The 24,033-nt window shown below is 40.2% G+C and overlaps 1 protein-coding gene across 1 annotated transcript; it reads left to right on the plus strand.

Annotated features, from left to right (window-relative positions):
* The first annotated feature begins 442 nt into the window (after positions 1-442).
* Positions 443-22,947, plus strand: LOC135712247 (uncharacterized). Its single transcript, XM_065235205.1, has 7 exons — positions 443-862; positions 21,049-21,627; positions 21,691-21,756; positions 21,821-21,895; positions 21,979-22,038; positions 22,587-22,706; positions 22,762-22,947. The coding sequence occupies exons 1-7, from the start codon at positions 443-445 to the stop codon at positions 22,945-22,947; spliced, it is 1,506 nt and encodes a 501-aa protein (XP_065091277.1).
* The last annotated feature ends 1,086 nt before the right edge of the window (positions 22,948-24,033 follow it).

Consider the following 24,033-nt stretch of genomic DNA (forward strand, 5'->3'; position numbering starts at 1 on the left):
TGCTTGCAAACATTTGCATACTGACTTCAAGCACTTCACACGTTCATTAACCTCAACGAGTACATGCTCATCAGTGCCAAAACCGTATGAATAAAATCACCGACAAGAGAAGACCCCCACACACGCTACGCATGCCCTTCGCGATCTACCAACCGTAGCTGGGCTTCACGCAAAGAAGTTCTCTCGCTACCCGCACACAACCATCGCAAATCGCTTCAATCAACCGTGGAATACCGCTAAATGGTTGCGGATGGTTGAGAACTTCTGCCAATTCTAAACGTCAACCAATCAATGCGATGTCACATACTGGCTATCATATGATTATGGATTACCACATATCCTTTCCGGGCTCCGTTTGGTTTCCATCGATTTTCCGTATAAATTCCGATCAATTGTCAACTTCGTTTCCAGTCAGTAACCTAACCTCCAACCTCCGTTCGCGATGAAGTTCCAGTGGCTAATCGTTCTGTTCGTTCTCGGAAGCTCCCTGAGTTCAGTTCTAAGCTACCCCCAGGTGACCCCAGTTGTAGTGACCACGTCGGAAAACGCCACCTCACCATCGCCCACCGTGGGCCAATCGATGATCGAGCAAGATCTCAAACGGGTGGCCATGATCGGGATCCTCTTCGGTGCCGTCCAAGGTGAAGCCGCAATGGAAAAGAAACTCAACCGGCAGCTGCAGGACCTGAGCCGGACCTTCGGGGTGACGAAATTCGACGTCAAAACACGCAAGGTGGCCGCCCTCGAGCGGAGCATGGAACGGGACAAGGTGGCCATCGGCATTCTGAACGGTGCGCTGGATTTGGCCAGCCAGCCGATGACCTACGAGCAGTATAGGCGTGAAATGAGAAAACTGTCCGAGGTATGGCAATGATATGGAAAAACACGGGTGTGCGTTTTTGAATGTTTTTGAATTTGATTGGTTTTGGAACGGACAGTTGGAAGGCTCGAGTATTGATTGGTTTCGATTCGGTTCGGTTAGCATGGTTTGATTGAATGTAAATTGAAAATTACGGTGGAAAAGTGTCCGTGTTTGAACAAAAGTTTCCGCTCAAGTTTCGTAAAACCGATGGATGGAAGTTCGCAGCGTATGGCGCGGAAGTCATCATTTTCAATTTTGAATTATGACTCAGTGAGAGATGCTTTGGGAAAAAAAAATAAACACAAAAAGCTTATTTGTAATTCAAAGGTTAAGTGATCGTCATGACAAAAATAATAAAAGTGGAAGTGCGACAAAATCTTGTTTTTGCTCATTAAGTGCAACCGTGAATTCAGACGCGTTGTTTCTGCGAACTAGTGGCTAGTGTATGTCATTCATTGTGACACAGAACAAGAGTATTTTCGAAACTACTGAGAGTTTAAAGATGTTACTTGAAGCCTGCCATACAAACATGCTTTTGTATGAAAGGGGGATATTTTTATTATAGGTCAGGTTTGGGCCAAAGGGTCTCAGAAGTTTGGGAAATTTTATCCACAGGTAGAGTTTATGATTATATGAACGAAAACAAAATTCGTAAAATTCGGGGTGATAAATCCCGGACATCTCGGACTTTAAAAATGCATAACTCATGAATCAAGCTTCGTTGAATGAATGTTGTTTACTAAAAGCTCAGCAATCCATAAAAATATACAATCTGAAAAATGTTTTCCATGTTCATTTTCATGATAGAGGAGGATTGCAAAGGCAATCAGGAAAACCCATTGTCCGTGCAATGAAATGTTTTTTTTAATGATTTTTGTTATGCTTGAAAATTTCTTATCGTTCAATGGTGAAAATTCAGAGCGGTGTCTCTTACCGTTTTTAAGATATGACCGAAAAACTAACGGCCCGTAAAATTTTTAAAAAGTTCCTTACCAAATGACGAATCGATCTGATGCCACTTTTTGGATTTGCTTGAAACTTTGCATAGTTGGTTTTTATAGCAATCATTTACATTTGAGCTCAAATTCGGCCATTTAGAATCTCGCATAAGAATTCACAATGACTCATTCGATATTTTCCATCAAATTATATCTCAAAAACGTCACTTCCATCCTAAATAACGTCAGGGACAAAATCATAGGAAAAAAATTATTGCTTACATAAAAAAACTACAAGGGACAGTCCTATGGGGTACGCAATGGTGACGTTTGTTAACTGCAGCAGGAGCTTGTGTTTTGTTTAGGAATAGGAATTTGAGAGAGGGTTCTCTCTGTTTATACTCTTTAATATGACTATGATTGCCCTGAAAAGAATCTTTTGATATGAATTTTAGTTGGGTCATGTTCAGAAATTTAACTCTTTTGGAAAATCTTGGTGACCCTGAAAAGGGCCGATGGTAGTAGAGGCTTAAAGCCTTTCGAAGATGATGATGACGTGTAGGCAGCTAGATCAGCAAATTGGACCGGACAATCCTACATATTCTTCGATTCAATGATTGGGCACTCGCAAGAGTCTCGGTGCGGCTGCTGCTGGACATGGGTTGACTAGGTGGCTACAACGGGTTGGGACGGGATACCTCAACGACGAATGGGCACTTGAAAGCGTCTTGTCCTGGCTACTGCTGGGCACTGGTTGACCCGGTGGTTGGAAAGGCGCAGCGAAGGATACCTCAACTTCACTACGAGAAATGGGCACTCAGAAGAGCCCGATTGCTTCAGGATTAGAAGCTTGGTTGCATCCTTTTACACTGCTGCTTATCTTGTGGTCACCGTAGCAAATATTTGTTCTTTTGCGGTCACAACTGCAGACAATGTCAGTAGGTATTGTCAATAAAAATAGGTGGTGTCTAGCTTTGAATCTCTGAACCATCGATCATATTTTGCGGTAAATTGAGCTACTCGGTCCATTGAACCAACTCTGAGTAGTTCTGTCCTATCAACCTCTATCTTGAAGATAAATTGGGGGCTCTGAAAAGGACCATTTGTGTAAATTCCATCAGCGATTCAACCTTATCAGATGTGGCAGGTGAGCAGAAATGAGCGGCACGCTGAAGGTAACAAACAGTTTGTTACCAAGTACCCCAATTTTCCGGTCCATGAATAGTTTGCTGTTTCTCCGTTTTCTCAGGCGAGTTCGGCTGGTCTTCTGCTTCTGGTCGTACACAAAAGCCTTTATGAGAGCAACAATTTGCTGCTTGCAATTGCAGGAACCAGAAATGGCAGGCAGACGGCTTCCTCTCGAACGGTTGTCCACAAAATACTCCATAAGAGCGGCAATTTGATGCTTGGAAATGCAGGAACTAGAATTGACAGGAGCACGGCTTTCTCTCGAACGACGAGTCAAAGTTGTCGTCTTCAAAATTTTGAAGATAATAATGACGATGAAATGTGATTCACTTGAGGGATGCAAAGATACTAGGGGAAACGCTCCTATAGTAGCGGTAAGTTAGACGCGTTAGGTTGCTATAGTTGTGCATGGAGACCAATACACAACTATAGGAACCTAACGCTTCTATCGTACCGCAACTATAGGAACGGAGATAATTTGGCACTGGACATCGAACGAAACACTACATGCTAACGACACTACCAAATGGGAGGAGCTTTGGTCAGCTATTGAATGTCGCTGGGCATGTTCCATACTTGTGGTCAAACCGATTACACTTGGAGCAGCGAGAACGCCGACTTCCAGGGTGTGCCCTTGGTCCTCGTGGTTGTTTTGACCTGGATTCAATTTCCTCTGGGTTCGGGTTGCTGCGTTTTAGATTTGTTCCTTCACTTGGTAAGTTCAGCGGTGCTATTTTGACATTAGCTGGGGAGCCTGCTTCTTGCTGATATGCTTCGTTGCGTGTTGCTGCTTGGACAATGTAATTGATGTCATGTCCATAGATTCGAGCAGCCCGGGTTATTTCCTGGTTCATCAGTCCCTTGATCAATTGCGCTCTTACAAACCTTTCTTGATCAGACTCACTGTACTGTAGCCGCAAAGCCTCACCTTTGCCATCAACCGTGCATGGAATGTAACTGCTGGCTCTTCTTTTTGCTGCCTCATATTTGAGAATGCCTCGTGCTCTGCGGCCGTGTCGGTCATCGATCTGAAGTATTCGTCAACGTTTCTCACTAACTCTTCGTAACAATCCGGCCGGGATAAGCTGGGACGAAGCTTTGCCGCTCGAACGATGTTTTGCAGCTACTCTCCCATGGAGAAGAAAAGTAGCTGCGTTTTGCGCACTGGGTCCCGAGCATTGCTGAGGGAGAGGGCAATCTCGAAATTCTCAATATAAGAATTCCAAGCCTCCCACATCCTCCCAAAGGTTTAATGTTTTCCCAACGAACGCTGCATGATCCATACTCGGCTGCAGAGGATACCGGTGCGTTGGAGCTGGTCCAAGTCCGCATCGCGTTTCAAGCATTTGCTCTAATTTTTCAATTCGGTCGACGGTAACGTTGCCTACCGCTGTTCCAGGGGCGTTGTCCGACCGAATGGCTGTGCTTGATAACAAGTTCGCTTGCCTTCCTCGAGCGTCAGTTTCGTCAATCGGTAGTTCTGTAGGATGTGCCATGCCACCTCCGCTATCTGATTCCGTGTTGCAGTCATCTTCCGAGCCAAACTCGCTAGATGCTCCTTCGTGATCCGTCGGATTATCGCCGTCTTCTATGCTGTCGCCACTTTCACTGTCCGTTCGTCTTCATCCGAATCAGACCCGTCAAACGGTGTTCGTCGTCTGCGATTTTCTTCCTCGTTTCTCCGCTCCCGGATGTATTTTCCCTCGTCAGCCATCTCGAAAATTCTGTTAAATGCCATAAAATGCTCATTAGTTTTCGTTGCCATGGTAATGATACCAGTTTTTTTTTTTTTTTTCGAACGGTTGCGTTCTATTTCTGTGGCCTTGCCACTGCGAGGAGACGATTTTTGCCTCTCATCATCTCATCCATCTCATAGAAAGCAACAATTAAGGGTATATCAGCTGAAGTTCCTCCTCTTTCTACGGTTTTGTCGCTTATCAATCGGACATGAAAAAATTATCATTTTTCGAGAGTTAGAAAATCATGCCCCACCCATTTTGGGTATTTTATTATACACTTCATCTGCTGTGACTTTCTGCAGTAAATTATGCGTTGCATAGAAACAGACGGTGGAATATCAGTGTCCACCTAGCTAAAACTCCTCCCCTTTTTTAGTTTTTCTCGTTAAACTCCTTCTCCCAACAATTTGGTAAATTTTAGCCTTAGCGAACCCCACTCGTATCAATACATTGACGTGAAAGGGAATTATTGACAATAATATTGATGATGTGACTACAGAAATTTTGTCAAAATCGATGTACAATAAAAGCAATCGTATAAGGTCCACTTTTAACAGAAAGAGGCTTAAAACTTTTTTCGGCGAATTTATGATCCTGTTCCACGTCATGGTTCTTCTCTATGCCTGTTCAGATAAATTATTAATTTTATTTATTTTCTCTACTGCGCTAAATCAAACGAGTAGAAAAAAGAAGGGATGTCAGTTACGCGCTAGAATAATTTAAAATTCGATAAATATTTATTCGAATAACTCTTAGGCATCCCTATAAAAAATTGTAATTTCATGTTTTTTTTGTAGTCCTTCGAAAATGCCGAAAAGCAGAGTTTCAACCAGCAAGTGTAATCCAAGATCCAAAAGGGGTGCGATGCTACTTTTCATTGCTATGATGACGACTGAATTAAGGGACTTAGAAGCCGAGGGATGAAAGTTAATTCTCTTCATCGATTTCCTCTTTGGATGACCATGGCTTCACTGACCTATTTCGAACATTTTTTGTTATGCTCTTCTATCATCGAGAACAACAAACGTTTCAATGAATGTGTGTTATTCGTGTGTGATTGAAAAAGGAGACCAAACTATGCTGCAATATTCTAATATCGGCCTTACATAAGCAATGTACAATGTTTTTATCGTATACGGATCGTGAAAGTTATAGCAGAAACGTTTTATGAAACCAAGCATGTTATTAGCTCTGTTAATAATTGTGTTATAATGATCTGTGAAAGTAAGTTTTGAGTCCAAAAATAACACCTAGATCCCTGACTCGAACACACTATTCTACGATCTGGTTTCCTAAAGTGATTGTTATATCGGGTAGGATTCGTTTTCTACTAATGTTAATTGATTTACATATTTTTATATTCAATTTTAGCAGGCTTTTATGACACCAAGCATGGAATATCTGTATTTCCTCTTTGAATGTGTTGATATCTTTTGCATCTTTTATTTCGAAAAAAAAGGTTTAATGTCGTCAGCATAGATTAAAATTCAATTTCTTAATATTGCACGATATGTCATTATCGAAGAGAATAAATAAAAGTGGACCTAAATGGGAGCTTTGAGGAACTCCTAAAGTGACATCAACGGGATATGATGTCTTTCTTTTGTATTTTACTATTTGATGGCAGTCAATTAAGTATGATTCAAGCCACTTGAGAAGTGTGTAATGAATTCCCATTTTTGAAGTTTAAAAAGAAGCATGGGTATGTCAATTCGATCAAATGCTTTGCTGAAATCTGTGTACAACACTTCAACATGGTTTCCGTTATCCATTGCCTTCAAGGAATAATTAATTAATTCGAGCAAATTCGTAGTTGTTGAACGGCCTTTAAAAAAGCCATGTTGCGTAGTAGTTATTCTGTTTTCAATTTAAAGAAAGAGTTTTTCATTTACAATCGCCTCGAAAAGTTTCGGAATGCAAGAGATAATAGCTATACCACGATGATTACGTATGTCGGATTTTTTGCCCGATTTAAAGATAGGCACTAAAAACGAGTTTTTCCATATTTTAGGGAAGTTTCCGGATTCCAGTGACATATTGAAAATCCAAAATAATGGAGCAGTGAGTTCAGTTGCTAAAGTTTTCATAAAAACTGGCGGAACACCGTCAGGGCCAGGACCTTTCGATGCATCTAAATTGTTTAAACCCTTTAAGATATCATGAACCTTGATTTGACTAACACTGATGTCACTTGAAGATTCAAAATATTTACGGTCACGGTCTTTTTCTGAAAACGTAGAATAGATTTCATCCAAGTTCTCACCTACCCTATCGTCCAAATGCATCTTAGATTATCAGTTTTTAATTTGATTTTCACATAATTGAAGAAGTTCCTAGGACAAGATTTTATTTCAAGTTCAGTTTTTAAATTATACTCCTCAAATGCCATATTCACTGCCAAATTTAACTGATCGCAAATGTCTAAATAGTATGCCAAAGTTTCTTCACTATTATATTTTTTTATTTCGATTTATTTCGATGCTTTCGAACAATGCTTGAAATTTTCCATATTTTCGCTGACTTTGTTACAGTACTACCAATATTTCTGATCTATTGGTGATAAAATTATTGAAATTGATCGAGGGACAGCTGAGTTATTTACGTTCAAAATCTTTCATAATTTCGTTACATTTTCCATTTTTGGTTTTCACAAAGTGTACCCCCATATATAAATCACAAACGTTGTCCTATGTTTAAAAAAAAATCACGGTAAATCTATTCAGGTGAATCCTAAATCAATAACTTTTGGACAAGTGTTCGAACTTTCTGAATTAAGATTTTATTGAATAATTTTGCACAGAAACCATGTTTTAAACATTCAAAAATCATTTTCTGTCTAGTCTAGTCTAGTCTACACATACACAGCCAGTAATTGAAAGAATCCTGGAAAATGATACATCTATCATTTTTCTTGACATTCAAAAATCATTTTCTGTGTAAATAAAAAAAAAAAAAAAAAAAAAAAAAAAAAAAAAAAAAAAAAAAAAAACACTTCAAAAAGCTCAAACATCTGCCCAAAAGTTTTTATTTCAGGACTTTAACATTTCATTTTTTAATGTCTAACTTGGAGTTCTCACAAAAAGGTAGCATTTCTTATTAACTTTTCAATGAGAAACATTGAAAATAATTGAAGGTGTATTTTTTAGTTTCGGAAGTTTTTAGCACTATTTTTTTATTTTTTACCCAAAATTCTTTGAATTTTACCTCCCATTTTTTTTCCAGAAAAAAAATCCTATAACTTTTTCCTGGACGCCATTTCGATTGGAAGTGACGTTTTAATGGTATGATTCTGTAGAACAAACTCTAATACGTCAATGAACTTCAAATTGAGTGATGCAAAGTGGCCACATTTTAGAAAAAAAAAGTGAATGGCAAACAATTATGCAAAGTTTCAGAAAACTCGGAGATGATCGAGCCAGGAATTCCTTTTTTTTTAGGTTAGTATTGGGTACCAATTACTCGTGGCGGGCTCGAGGTTAATGGGTAACAATTTAGATTGGAAAGAATTAGGTAGGGAGTTGGTTTCCTAAGCCTCCTTCAGAATCTACTCTTGGACGGTTGACCAAATGCTGACTGGGCAGGGGCAAGTAGCACAAAAACAGGAGGATAATAAGACTGGGACACAATGGCGAGACATTGTTTGGAAAGGAGGGGATGATCACATCAAACTCTAACATCAGACAAAAAAGGAATTCGTAGATGGCTCGTAGGAAGGATCTCGGGATCCCAATACATCTCTTACTTCACGCAAGGGTTGTCTACCTTGGGCTACTAGTTTATCCAATAGACGTGCTCTGGAGGCGTCAGTACCCGGACAATGCCAAACTGCGTGATCGATGTCATCATAATCGATAATGCACGTCTACATATTAGGGTGGGACAAAATTCAAATTCCAGTTCCAGTATGATTTCCGGGGGCTTTTAGGTCCTAAAGTAACTGTTTTAAATGTCAGGGCGGTCGGTGTAACTATATTTTAGTGCCAGTGGTTTTAGTTTTACATAGGATTTTCAATGGGAAAACTTACTTTTTCACATGGTTGATGATGATAATTTCAAATAACAGACTAAAGTGCTAATTTTTATACGATAGATGAGGAGATGAAGCGATAGAGTTGATAGTTGCGTTAGAGTACGGCAGTGTGAAAATTGTATATAGAGAGTAGAAAGTGAGCAAGGACAACTTTTTTGGAAGGTAAAAATTGGTTTTATCATCTCTCTTTACCAAACTCCCCCGTTGAAGAGGGGTGGTGAGGGGTATTCCCCCCGCCACCATTGGCAAAAAGAGATGATCAACAACTCGCTCATGTACCAACGATGTGTTTGAAACAGTTCTATCGATTGTACCGCACTCAAGTTATTATCTGAAGGAAGACATCCAGTCGTAGGTTTGGAAATTGCAACTATTGTTACCTCTACCACGGTATGTGCTCCTGTCATCGTTGACTTTACGATCTCGAGGGGACATGGGTAAGGTAGGTGCTGCTACTGTACCTTTCGACCAATTACAGTAATTGATGGTAATCTCCCATCCAGAGTTATGTAGTTTAACTATTTGTTTGTATTACTAAAATCTGTAAAATTGTTAACTTCACGCAGCACTATCCTCTACAGGTAACGAAGGTAGCATTTGGTTTCTTAAACATCTACAAAGTCCCTTTATCCTTCTTGAAATTATTCGTTATTTCTGAAAGTTCTGTCTTTCCAAGCATTGTAATTTTTGTTTTCTTACTCGATTTTCTCCTAGTTTCAAGAACAACGTGATTCATTTTCAGAAATTTTTAGTGAGCAAATCAAAGTTCTGAAAAAAAAACTACGAAAATTTTTGATAACCCCCAGAGATGTTCGTGATGTTACCGTTGAAAACATTAATAGGCAATAAATTTACTGATTCAGTGTCAGGTTTTTCCGATTATATCAGGTTCTTGTTTCATACGTTCCCAAGAGCTCGTAGGAGTAACCACTGTTTAGCATTACTGCCGAAAGTGTTAAATCAGTCCAGAAAATGTAACACTTTTGGAAGTGAGTCTATCCTTGGGAGTTTCAATATTATAACAACTGAACTCAAGCTTTTCTGAAATTATTAAGTATTTTATGAGCTGAATATATGGATACAGTATTTCCAATTTTTTCCGAAGTGATTCAAAACTTTTGCAAAGTTCAGTTCTGTTCAAAGTGATTGTGTACGTTCTAAGCTTTTCTGAAATGGTTCAGTACTTTTCAAAGTGATCCTAAGCTTTTTCTCAAGTTATTCAGTACATTCTGAAGTGATTCTGAACTTTTCCAAAGTGATTCTAAACTACAGTGCACTCCCTACAGCTCGATATTAAAGGGGTCATCGAATTATAGAATTATTGAGTTTTAGAATTACAATCCCATGCAAATTCGCTATCGCAGTAGTCATGACATTCATGTTTACTACGGTTCCATAACTCGATATCGCGTTAGTGGAGAGTTGACTATACTTCATCTATGCTGCCAACATCGAGACCTTTTTCGATGTGTCACAATTGAGTGCTAATATGGCTTAACGATAAGAACCAATACTCCCTTAAGTGAATTCTGTTGAAAAACTATTGAAAAATTTGTGGATTTCTCGGTTTCCAACAAAGCGAGAATCACGTCAACACATTCCTTTCCATTCCCTGATTGACTTAGATTTGCATGCGGCCAGTGGTGTTATTGACTATTGTAAAGTATGAGATCACCAAGTTTTACACTAGTCCCATGCATCGTTTGTTGCTTCTCTGTGTAATACAGGTGACCTGGCAATAACGGAGTATCAACCGCGAGCGGTTAATCATTCTCATGCTTACTTATATTTGTAAGTACCGAAGTGATTTAGCATTTTCTGAAGTGAGTTCAAGCTTGTATGCAGTAATTCAGTACTACAGTACAGATTACGTGAGTTCCTAAAATGTTTCCGTACTTTCCGAAGAGATTTGCAACTTTTTATGAATGATTCTGAGCTCCACAAAGTGATTCGGATTTTTTTCAAGTGATATAAAATTTTCTGAAGGGATTACAAACTATTATGAAGTGATTCAGTTATTACAAAGTAATTTAATTCTTGAGAAAGTGATTGCAAACTTGAGAGAATTGATAAAAAGCTTGCCGAGGTTTTGTGAATTGATTATGTTCTTCCCAAAATAATTCAGTTCTAACGGAACTGATCACAAGCTTTCTGGGAAGATTCAGTATTTTCCAAAGATATTCAGAAATTTTCTCAAGGCGGTCAATACTATCTGAATAATTTTCGAGCCTTTCTGAAGTGGTTCAGTACTTTCAGAAGTGATTCAGTACTTGCGGAAGGGATTAAAAACTATCTGGAATGATTCAGTTGTTTTCAGAGTGATTCCAAACATTCCTGAAGTGATTCAGTACTGATGGAGAATTTTTTGGACTTCAGTACTTTCTGAAATGATTCAGTACTTTCGAAGTCATTCCGAACATTTCTGAAGTGATTCAGCGCATATCTAACTGATTCAGTTATTTTCGAAATGATGCTGTTCTTGCGGAAATGTTGACATACTTTCTGGGATGACTCAAGACTTTTTTTTTTTTTTTTTTTTCCTTTGCTTTGTTTTTTCCGTCGATCTTGTTTTCCGTGCTGAGCACCAATGCTACCGACGTGCCAGGAAGGCAGCTCCCACACCTGGACCCTACCTATCGACCCATCAACTCATGAACCGGGGACCAACGGCTTTACTTCCCATCCGAAGGAAGGCGTGATCAGAGATGTTATGCCTCAGAACATCCCGGCGGCGCCGACTGGGATTGAACCCAGGCCTGCTGGGGTGAGAGGCAATCACGCTTACCACTACACCACCGGCACCGTTGACTCAGTACTTACCAAAGTGAATCTGAAATTGTCTGAAGGGATTCAAAAAATTGTCTGAAGTGTGATTCCGAAGAGATTCTGAATTTTTATGAAGTGATTCAGTTAAGGATTCAGTACTTTCTGTAGTCAATTCAAACTTTTTACTTTTTGAAGAGAATCCAAATTTTTTTCAAGTGGTTCAGTACTTTCTGAAATGATTCTGTACTCTCTGAAGTGATCATGAGCTTTTCTGAAGCGATTCAGTACTTCCAAAGTGATTCCGAACATTCCTGAAGTTATTCAGTATTTTCCGAAGTGAGCTTTCCGTAATGATTCAGTGCTTTCCAAGGTGATTTCGAATGTTTCTGAAGTATTGTTGATCTTTCCTGAAGTTCTTCAATACTTTCTTAAGTGATTCCAAACAATTCTCAATCGATTCAGTACGTTCATAAGTGATTCGGGACATTTCTAATACATTCCGAAGTGATTCGGTACTTTCCGAAGTGATCCCAATCTTTTACGAACCAATTGAGTCCTTTTAGAAGTGATTCCAAACATTCCTCAAGTCATTCAGTATATTCAATAGTTGCAATTTCCAAACCTACGACTGGATGCCTTCCTTCAAATAACAACTGAAGTGCGTTAAAAAATCGGTAGAGCTGTTTCAAATACATCGTTGGTACTTGAGCGGTAGGCTTTCATCTCTTTTAGCCAGTGTCACCCCGCACCATCCCTCTCCAAAGGGGGAGTTTGGTAAAGAGAGATAAAAAAACCGATTTGTACCTTCCTTAAAAGTTGTCCTAGCTCGCTATTCTACTATCTATATGCAATTTCCACACTGCCGTACTCTTACGGAACTATCAACTCTATACTTTCATCTACTTCATCTATCGTATAAAAATTACCGCTACAGTCTGTTATTTGAAATTAGCATCTTCAAGCTGTAAGTAGTTTATCTGTACGTTGTTGCTGTCCATTACCTAAACATATTATATAAAACAGTCTTCAGATTTTGGAATTAAGAAACGTTATCAGTTCGATCCTGTTGCTCCTTTGCGCCTGAAAATTTTTGTTGATCCTAAACATATGCACAATTCATTCTGATCGATAGGAGGTTCTCATGTGTAAAAGGTTATTAATAGTATGTGGAATCGTAGATTAGAATGAAGATGCGCCCTTGGCCTAACTCCCACTGTCTGGCTGTGGCATTATGGATAAAATCTGCCTGCAATCATTTCTTATGAATGCAAGAAGCTTGAACCGGGAGTTAGAAGGTGACAGCTCTACCGCAGCTACAATAGCCCATTTCATGAATGCAAGCATTCCGCAACCACTTTCACACATAATAAGCCCCACTCTAATACATTATCGATGCAAATATACACCATTGATAATGTACTGAAACTTTCAATCAAGCAGTAGTGCAACACTTTTTTTTTTGTCCTTTGATTTGTTTTCCGTCGATCTTGTTTTCCGTGCTGAGCACCAATGCTACCGAGGCCAGGGAGGCAGCTCCCACACCTGGACCCTACTACCTATCGACCCATCACATCTCATGAACGTGATCAGAAATGTTATGTCTCAGAACATCCCGGCGGCGCCGACTGGGATTGAACCCAGGCCTGCTGGGATGAGAGGTAATCACGCTTACCACTACACCACTGGCGCCGCTAACGTGCCTATGGTTACTTGGGTAGCCATTTAAATTTAACATTTATTCTCTCTAAACTAGCCACCGAAGTAGCGAAGGTAACCGACTTAAGAGCAAAGTATTTTTAATATTTAAAATTTGAGGTTTTTCTCTCATTTAAAGGAGTATACATTTTATTTCAAGTTTGGATTGCTATATATTAACTATTTTGTAAACTTTTTTCGATTTGGAGCTAAATAGTCGTTGACTACTCGTAACTACCCACAACCACAGCACCGTTCTGAACAATGATCATTTCGTTTGACGAACAGGTAACATGAACTGAAAATGTCTAGGTTGTTCTGTGATTAAATAAAATTTCAGTCAATTTATGAAACTGGTCGTAGAGTCCTGCGGTTTTTTTAAAGCACTTATAGAACGGCTCATTAGAATGAATTAGGACTTCTGACCAGAAAATGAAGCCCGCGGCCACGGGGTGAACTTACGGAAGATACCGAACAGCAGTGAATGTGGTAAATTCATAAAATTGGTCCTAGAAAGCACTTCTAGAAGACTCATTTGAACGAATACGGACTTGTGACCGAAACATGGTCACTGGAATGTACTGGGTGGGCTTTCGGAAGGTCCTAAACAACAGTGGAAATGGTCGATTCATGAAACTGGGCCTAGAGCTCTGTTTTTTTTGCGGATCCACGCACATTCTAGTGATTCGGTGCGAAAGCAACAAGTTCCGGACGAAGACCGTATGTACCACGCTCCACGCGTAAGCCCACGAATTTGTGTAGAAGACACCCGAGACAGCCGTTCATCACATCGATGGTAGTTTCCGGACCGAAGTAGTGCGCAAAACAGCTTCGGTACCACCGCCGGTCTCCTCATCAACGCAGCGTAAAATCCTAGGTCGTGAGTACTAAAAACCTCCCTTAGTTCAGTCGGTAAAGGCGCAGCTACAAAGCAAGACCATGCTGGAGGTGGCTGGGTTCGATTCCCGGTCCGGTCTAGGAATTTTTCGGATTGGAAAATGTCTCGACTTCCCTGGGCATAGAAGTATGATTGGACTTGCCACACAATTATACCAATGTAAAAATGGTACAGGCATCGAAAGCTCTCAATTAATAACTGTGGAAGTGTGCATCTCGAACACTAAGTTGAGAGCACGCAATAAGCTAATATGCGATAAGCAATAAGCTTGAAATGCGAAGAAGAAGAAGAAGAAGAAGAGTACTAAAAACATGCATGTTATACGTTTGTGTCGTCCATGGCCATTAGACTCGTAGAGGCACAAACTAGTAGAGCCCGTATGCCCATTAATGAACGGGACTAGATGTCGAATGGATGTCGGAGTGTGATTCCACCGACTAAGTAAACACAACAGAAGAATCTGCACATAGTGAACACGCACATGGGAAGAAGGATATCACACAGGCTAGGAGACAGGCAACAATAAAATGCATTGTGCTATAATAGCGTCAAAATGAGAGTGGAGCATTATGTCATGTAGAACTGTTCAAATGTTTCCCAATAAACCGTTTTCCGTTTCGATACACTAAATGTAATCCGTTGTTCCTTTTGAATGTTATTTGGTTATTTTTTTTAAGGTTTTCATGTTGCTCCGTGGTCGATATTATTTTGTTTTGGTATTCAATATTACGAAGAGGTCAGCCCGATACTGACCATTTGACATCTCTCTATTCGGAAACGGGTCGGAACTCCCTCCAACGAGCTTCTGCTCGGTCATTTCTGTTCATACTCGTGTACATGTTTTCGGGATTAGTGGCACCCACACGTGTCACGTGAAGTACAGTGGACGTATTTAAGTCGGCCAGTCAGTTTACCCCATTTCGGGATAATTGATCCTCCCTAGGGAAGGTCTCATAACCGGGCAACGCATAAACTTGTTGGATGGTCTCCTCTTGGAGTGGCGCATAAGCCATCAAATTAACTAAAAAGGGAAGCGTGACAGGCTGGCAGGTTACACGGTTTTTTCGAAAAGACTTCTACAAGACTCATTAGAATGAATTTGAACTTGCTACTGGAAAATGTACCCTGAGGGCCATACGGAAAAACTTTTCGGAAGGTCCAAACCAACCGTAAAAGTGGTCAGTTCACAAAAGAATTCAGCGTTTTTTTTTTGAAAGCACATATAGAGGACTCAATACAAATAATTGGAACTTGTGACCCGAAAAATGGACCCTAGTGATCATTGCAACATGGGTATTTCCGGAACGGGGACGACCTGTAGAGGCTAGAAATCGATTATAAATACCGTATAATATGTTCGGGCACGATGTCTTGAGGTCGGATATCGATCATTGACGCCCTTTGGGGATCCAAGACTATCCACTTAATTGTCTACTTCATGTCTATCCGGATCATTCAGAAGGTTACTCAGTGGCCTCCTGTGTTAATTTTCCGGCCACAAGTCCGAATTCCTTCTATGAGTCTTTCGAATTCCTTCTAGAAGTGCTTTCGAAAAAACCGCAAAGCTCTAAGACCAATTTCACAAATTGATCACTTTTACGATTGTTCCGGGTTGGTTCTCCTTTTTTTCTGTACTTACAGGTACCTCAGTTAAAAAAATAACATCACATCTCCGAATGTTGCAGCAGCATTTGAAACAACTGGAATAGGAGAAATGGCTCTAATGTTGGCCTATGGATCTAACATTGGGCCCATTGCTAAAAATCTGCTATTTATCAATGATATCTAGATGACCGCGTCATCGGGACGGTACTTATGGATATTTTTGGTCGTTATTGAAAATTAAGTCGATTGCTGAATTTATGTATGGGCCCAAATAAGGGGCACTTAGGCCGACATAACATCCATTTACCCTATCTAATAGAAATTGGAGTATGATTTTGGAAGCAATAATTGAAGGCAATCACACATCTGATTACGCTTTAAATTAGCAAACCATTCGCCGTTCCCGAATGAAATATCTTGAGGCGCTGGCGAAAGCAGTAAATGCTTTTATTTTGTTCTAAGATTCAAAACTTCTTTAATACTTAAATTCTAAAAGGCAAAAAAATTAAATTCCTTGACTCGAAAATTCTAATGCTCCAAAATTCTTCGACTCTAATTTTTTTTAATAATTAAATTCTTTAATTCACAAATTCTAAAATTTTAAATTATTTGTTAAGAGTTTTTTTTTCTAAATTTGTTTGCATGGCTAAAATTATTTTCATTTTGTTCATTTTGGAATGGAATGGAAATGGCATGCTTGGCATGCACAGTTGTACACACCAACTGCTCATTTGTTAATTACTTTTCACACAGTTGTTGAAATTTAGTCTTTTTTTAAAGTAATTGCTAGATTAGGATCATAGTTTACTGTTGACATGCAAAGAGTAGGTAGATCTAATCATTTGAATCAACACCAATAAATTTTTACACATAAAGTCCGAGATGTGCAGCGAGCATTTCTCACTTCATTTTTGCAACGCAAAATCAAACATAGTTTATTACTAGAATTAAAATCTCCTTTTTTTACTTTTTTATAAGAAACATAAACTCTATTCTACCGACTGCTTCAAACAGAACTATGTTTCGTCAACTCTGTGCAAAGTTATTAGCAAATGAGCAGTTCGTGAGCAAAACTGTGTACGCCAAGAATGGGAAATGGAATGGAAATGGAATGGAAATGAAATGGAAATGGAATGGAAATGGAATGGAAATGGAATGGAAATGGAATGGAAATGGAATGGAAATGGAATGGAAATGGAATGGAAATGGAATGGAAATGGAATGGAAATGGAATGGAAATGGAATGGAAATGGAATGGAAATGGAATGGAAATGGAATGGAAATGGAATGGAAATGGAATGGAAATGGAATGGAAATGGAATGGAAATGGAATGGAAATGGAATGGAAATGGAATGGAAATGGAATGGAAATGGAATGGAAATGGAATGGAAATGGAATGGAAATGGAATGGAAATGGAATGGAAATGGAATGGAAATGGAATGGAAATGGAATGGAAATGGCATGGAAATGGAATGGAAATGGAATGGAAATGGAATGGAAATGGAATGGAAATGGAATGGAAATGGAATGGAAATGGAATGGAAATTGAATGGAAATGGAATGGAAATGGAATGGAAATGGAATGGAAATAAAATGGAAATGGAATGGAAATGGAATGGAAATGGAATGGAAATGGAATGGAAATGGAATGGAAATGGAATGGAAATGGAATGGAAATTGAATGGAAATGGAATGGAAATGGAATGGAAATGGAATGGAAATGGAATGGAAATGGAATGGAAATGGAATGGAAATGGAATGGAAATGGAATGGAAATGGAATGGAAATTGAATGGAAATTGAATGGAAATGGAATGGAAATGGAATGGAAATAAAATGGAAATGGAATGGAAATGGAATGGAAATGGAATGGAAATGGAATGGAAATGGAATGGAAATGGAATGGAAATGGAATGGAAATGGAATGGAAATGGAATGGAAATGGAATGGAAATGGAATGGGAATGGAATGGAATGGGAATGTAAAGGGAATGGTCGGACACCATTATGATTATTCAAAATATCTTAAAAACTATTCTCGTGTTTTCTGAACAGCCACTTAGCGATTTTTTGTATTTAAATTCCTTGTTCATAGTCTCTAGAACAAAGGTACATCAAACGAGGGTAAACGTAACGAAGCAAACAGTTGTGCACCTATTTTAATAGGAAATTGGTAGTTGATCGCGGATGTCTTAAGATCAGCACAGAGTTGGAAGATTCCTCCAGCCGAATAGGGGTGTCCATGTTGTCTAATGAGACTCGATGAGAACAGAACGAACGAAAATAAGTCGAATGGACAAAAGGTCAAATGACCAAAAGGTTGAATGGACCAAAGTTCAAAATCTAATTTAATCTAATCTAATCTAACACCATCACCAACACAGCCAGTTCTTGAAAGCATTTTGGAAAATGATATATATACTTACATCATTTTTCTTGTCTATTTGATATATGTTTCCCATCGAAGATGCGTCACACATATCAAAACGGCCAGGCCTACTGTGCAGCATTTAAGGGGCAAGCTGATTCAGAAAACATCGGGCCTGTTTAAATCTTCGATTTTCAGAATCCAATAAATGGATGAAACGTGGACATCTCGTACCGTACGTTCCAATTTTGGTAATTATATGATTGGTTAATCGTTGGAAGCATCAAAGCTAGAAAGGTTAAGTGATGCTTCATTTTCTTCTGACGGTTGGGGCATGAGCACTAACTCTTGTCCTAGCCTTTTATGACTTATGGCTATAGCGCCATTACTCGCTTTCTGAAAAGAGAAGAGGGAACTGAAAAGGAGAAGGACAAAGGGCAATGGATTATGTGAAATTTATGAACATAAACAATATTTTTGATTTGAAATATACAATATAGAAATGCATAACGGCAGTGGTCACTACCCGAGTCTTGTCACTATGATCAAGTCATAAAAAGTAACAAGTACTAAAATGTGGACCTTTGATAACTGAAATGGATTTGCTAGTTTGAAATTGTCATGACTAGGGTTCGGTGGTAGATCTTATACCAGTAACGCACCACAAAAAGGTGATCTCCCAACGTTACTGGTTTGAAAGGATTAAAATTTACAAAATGGAAGCCAATTGAACCTGAAGGCTGCTTGACATGTGTTGATGTAGGAGTCCAAATTGTAGACGAAGCTTGACGAAGATCAACATGAACTAGTCCGGTCTTCGATTTGAGATAAACAAATGTTCGGATGTATGTAGTCGATTTTTGATGTGCATTGGCAAGCCTTTCGTGGCCAATGGTCAGGTTCAACGCTGCGACTGATGGAACTAATGTTGGGACGAATAATGGAACGCCTCATGGAGGTTCTACTTGTCTTCGGAACAGCTTCTCAACAGGACAGGGGCGTAGAACTAGATACAACGATATGCAGCTCTCGCAGGGCTTTTTCTGTCTTAGTGAACTCACTAAGGAACTATAAATTGTCTCCTGGGCCTGCTTTTGGCCAGATCAGCAACCGATTATAGATAAAAAAAAACTCTACGGAAAAAAACAAACGTCAGGTTCCTGAATGGACCAAAGTTCGAAATGGATCAAAAGTTGTAAATGACAATAAGTCATGAAATGGGATGAACCTCGAATGTATAGAAGGTTTTAATGTGCAAAAGGTCAAATTATGAAATAAATGAAGGACAGAAGGCTGAAAAAGACAAAAAGTAATATGAACAAAACGTGAAAATAATTCAACAGGATTCGCCTGACGTTGAAACCAAAAAAAAAAACAATGTTGGAAACCAATAAAAAGAAACCTAACGGAGAAAAGAATTCATATTGAAAAATACCATTTTCATAAGCATACACATGAGCATGATTGGCTGTCCGAGGATGCAACTCCGTTATTGCCAGATCAGCTGTAATTACACATTGCTTGGGACTAGCAATCATCCTCAATGTGTTAAAATTAGTGATCTAAATCTAGGCAACCCTCGCGCCGACCACGGCCAAATGCTGGTCAAGAAAGGAATGGGTAGGAATATGCTGGCGCAATACTCGCTTTAATAAAAGCCAAGAACACCTCTGCACTTCCATGAAAAGTCACTGGACTGTTGCATAAAAGGATTGTGATTGCAGCAGGAATCGTTTTGGTAAACGATATGCTGAATTGATGTCCTACCGATTCAATATCGCAAAGAGCTTGGGTTTGAAGCCACGGTCTTTTGTCCAGTAAGCAAAATCGGTTACCACTAGGCCACCGAGCTCATTATATAACAAAACAATTACGATCATGTTTTAGTTCAGCTTGTTGTTATTGGGTTTCGACCCCGGCGGCGACCTCACCGATGACAACAACAACTGCTCTTGATTTTATTTGGATTTCCAATCAACACGTTTTTCCTAAAACTCAAATATTACTTCTTTTACGTACCCATCCCTCCAATCGAATTTCATTTCGCTTTATATCATATATATATATATTATGAAAGAAAGTCGTTTTAAAGTATAACTGTATAATGTGAGGAGCTTGCGATTGAAACCATGATGTTCTGCTCAGTAAGCAAAATCGGTCGCCACAAGGCCACCAAACTCCTTAATTTACAAAAAATTACAACCAAATTCCTGTTCAACGTGCTGTTCCTACGATAACAACTACTCTTGAGAAGGGTTTGTTATAGATTTCTGATCAACACGTCTTCCCTTAAACTCTAATATTATTTCTTTTACGTACCCGTCCCTCCAATCGAGTTTCGATACGCTTTATCTAATATTGAGAATAAATGCGATATACATTGGTAAAGATTGAATAAGATTTAATTAGCCGGCCTCGTAATGTTTCATAAGCATAAAACCAATTGCTCTAAGAAGTTTATCGCTTAAAAATATGTAGCGGAAGCGTTTATTGTTTTTAGTTTTATAGTTCAATAGTAAATAATAATTAGAATATTGGCGTTGGTAAGTTTAAGAGTTTTGCGGATTTTTTATGTGATTTGTGCAATAACAATAGGCATTGTGTACTGAATCTTAAGGTGAAAGGAGACGTCATGAATTTTCAAAAATTAAAAATAAAAATGTCGTTCAAAAACAAATTCAGATTCATGCAGAATTCATGCAGAATTCATTGCATTCTTCTTGCCTACCGGAATCACAGTAAACATATTTTCAATAACAGAATTACGGTTTTAAATGAAAACACTGCTGTTGAATTTCCTAAAAATAATGGCGTCCCCTTTCCCTTAAGTTTAATTTTTCGATCAAAATTAAATTTCTGCGATCTCTTGAAAACAAAATATTAGCTCGATGGATTTGACCAATTTTTGGTGTGTACCTTCTCTAACTTCCCCTTAATCCTCCTTCCCGATTCATTCCAGCGCGAGAAACAATCGGCCAGTGCCACCCTGCCGTTGCTGCGCAAAAACCCCGGCACGATCAATGTCAACCAATCGGACTACGACCTGAAGCTCATCAAACGGGAGGTCAACAGGCACATCAACCAGATGCGTCGGAGCCTGTCAACCAAGATCAAGGAAACGGTCCAGTTCCTGGAAAGTCACGATGCCCTTCACACCATGGATCAGGTGAACACGGAAGCTGTGAAGGCGAAGATCACCATGGGTGGTACCAACCGGATGCCGGACTACAGCTTCTACGAAACGCTGGTCCAGAGAGATCTGGAGAACCACATTGATGTGTTGTTCCGAAGGAGGCAGGATGATGATGATGATGATGAGAAGGAGGCAGGTGGGAATGATGAAAAGGGGAAGGATAGCAATGAAAATGGGATTTCGGTTACGCTGGGTGGAGATGGAGACGAGTCCGAATCGGAATCGGAGGAAGAGGCACCCGGTGGGTTGGTGGGATTGATTGCCAACTTGAGTGGCGGTGACGAGGGATCGGATGTTGGAGCACTGGTTGGGGCTCTGTCGGCTGCGGTTACCAATCTTTTTGGGGTAAGTGTTGATGCGGGTTTTGGGCAATTAGAAGGATCAAATTGATGATGGGTTTTCTTTCAGCCGGGTGGTCTGGACGTGCCCGGATTGCTGGGTACGGGAGCCGGATTGCTTGCGGGACTGCTTGGGGTTTGTAGCGTCACATGATCGCAGCTAATCACGACGATTGAAGTGAACTGTTTATTATTTCTAGGGAGACGAAAACTTTGGCAAAGTGTTGGGAAGCTACGTAGGTATTGCCATCGAGGGTTTCTCCGGCGGAGGCGCTGTAAGAATTTCCAGCTTTGATCTCACTTAGTACAGGCGGCTTGCAATTAGCTGAGGTCATTGATTTTTTTTTTTTATTTCTAGGACAACAACGGAGCCTTCTTTGGAAACTTTTTGGGATCCGTCATTGCGTCACTGAGTTCTGTAAGTCATAAATCTCGTTCTGATTTACAATTTTCGTTTATTAAAGTGCCAACTCGACACTTAAAGCGGCCTGGTAGTGTTTTACGATTCCTGCCATATATCACCTAAACTGAGTTGCGTCCACAGTGATTTGACATTTACGACAAACGCCAAGCGGGTCCAACTCATTCTCAAACGCTGGCCGGAGCCTAAGATAGTCTATTGCATCGAAAAGTGGCCAACTCGAAACACCGACCGTTGCGAGACGAAGACAAAGCACGGACGAAAAAAAAATGCATGATGCATATAATTTTACGATAAAATGATGAAACCATGTAATCGTCTGATGAGTGCGTATGTTTATGGTTGTGCGCGCCGTTGAGGCAATAGGGCAATACTGAAATTGGATATTGCTCTAAACGCACGTTGCGTCCGAGGTGGAGATGCAGCTGGGTCGGTGACGGTCGGTGGTGGCGATGGGTGGTAGGAAGCGTGAAATTCTGTCGACTTCAAATGTTAGGATTGATTGAATTACACCTCTAATGGGGATTTTCTCCCGCTCCTGTTAGGACCCAGACGATGAGGACTTGCCACTGAGACCGAAGCTTTTCATCGACAAGTTCTTTTCCGGACTGCAGGAAGCGAAACGGAAGGGCGACCCGGATGCGGAGGGAGCTGGCGAGCATAAGGTTGGTGTGTTTGTGGAATGATTGCATAGAATGCTAGACTCCATTTCTCCCACAGGGCTCGGATCTGTTCGGCTTCATCGGTAACATTGTGGCTTCTGTCGTCGGTGGCATCACCAGTTTGGTTCTGAATGCATCGCTCGGATCGTCCGGTGGTTCATCCCAAGGCTCAGCCGACGCTTCCGGTGCCTCCTCGGCCGGCAGCAGCGGAGACAGTTGCAACCATCCCTGTACATCCCTCTAGTGAGCGTACGAGCGTGTGCCATCGTATTTCTTCTGTACCTGTTTCATGATGATCACTGTTGAGTAGTTTTGTAATGATTGAAGTTTTAATAAACGCATAACCAAATCGAAATCGATCTTCTACCGCCACTCGGGCACCAGTAGTGAAAGTCAAGGTAAAATTTGTTTATTTTCGTTCCATCCGGCTTGGTGGCTTTGTGGCAAGAAGCATAGCTTGTTTTTGTCGCTGTCCACCGAAAAATTAAACACTGAGTCGGAACCTTCAGATTGTATAATAGAGAGCTTAGTTCCAGCATCAAGCAAGGAACCAACTCGAGGGTCTGTTGGCACACGACAGGTGCGGTGGTGCTAATGGCTCTCACCTTCCACCGAATTTGAATCGAATTGGCTTCAAACAGCCATCTGCATTCAGAGGGAACAACCCTGACAAGAAGTTCGAATCTACAGCAAAAAACGGGGCAGCCCACAGCGGTGTGATACGATTTGAAAGTATTTTAATGGACGGCTACTAAAAGTAACTCAAACATGACTCAAATTTGCTCGAGAAATGCCTTTTCAACCCCCTGACACACAGAACCACAATCGTAATGCACTGAAGACCACCACCAGCGCCGTGTGCGAAATGGAGGCGTACATTGGCCAGAAAACAAAAAACCGAGGTGTAAATACATGCAGTTTAAGTACGTACACTGCTAGGCCTCTTTTTCCTCATATTTGCCCATAATGTAACCGGCGAAGGAGCAGCAGCCGTCCATTAATCGCCCTCCACCTGGTCCGCCGACCAGGGGTTAATTGAATTGCGCAAAGTGGCCATAGACTTCATCAACATGTTGATGATATGTAATGATTTTCTAACTCACTTTGCAACCGACCGACGTCGATTGTTTTGTAGTAAAAGTTGCAAACCGCCCAGCAATCTTGCAGCGCACTCACTTTTACTGGAAAGTACGTACCATTTGAGTTAATGAATTTTTCCCGATTGTGTCACCGAAATTTTAGCCGAATTACGTAGGTACCTATGTCACCAAGCTGGCCGGTTTCGAGGCTTTCGTTGATCTCGTCGTTTCCCATGAGGGCATTGTGCGTC

This window comes from Ochlerotatus camptorhynchus, unplaced genomic scaffold, assembly GCF_037179485.1.
Source record: "Ochlerotatus camptorhynchus isolate MF236.1 unplaced genomic scaffold, CSIRO-AGI_Acam_v1.1 ptg000467l, whole genome shotgun sequence".
Taxonomy (NCBI): Eukaryota; Metazoa; Arthropoda; class Insecta; order Diptera; family Culicidae; genus Ochlerotatus; species Ochlerotatus camptorhynchus.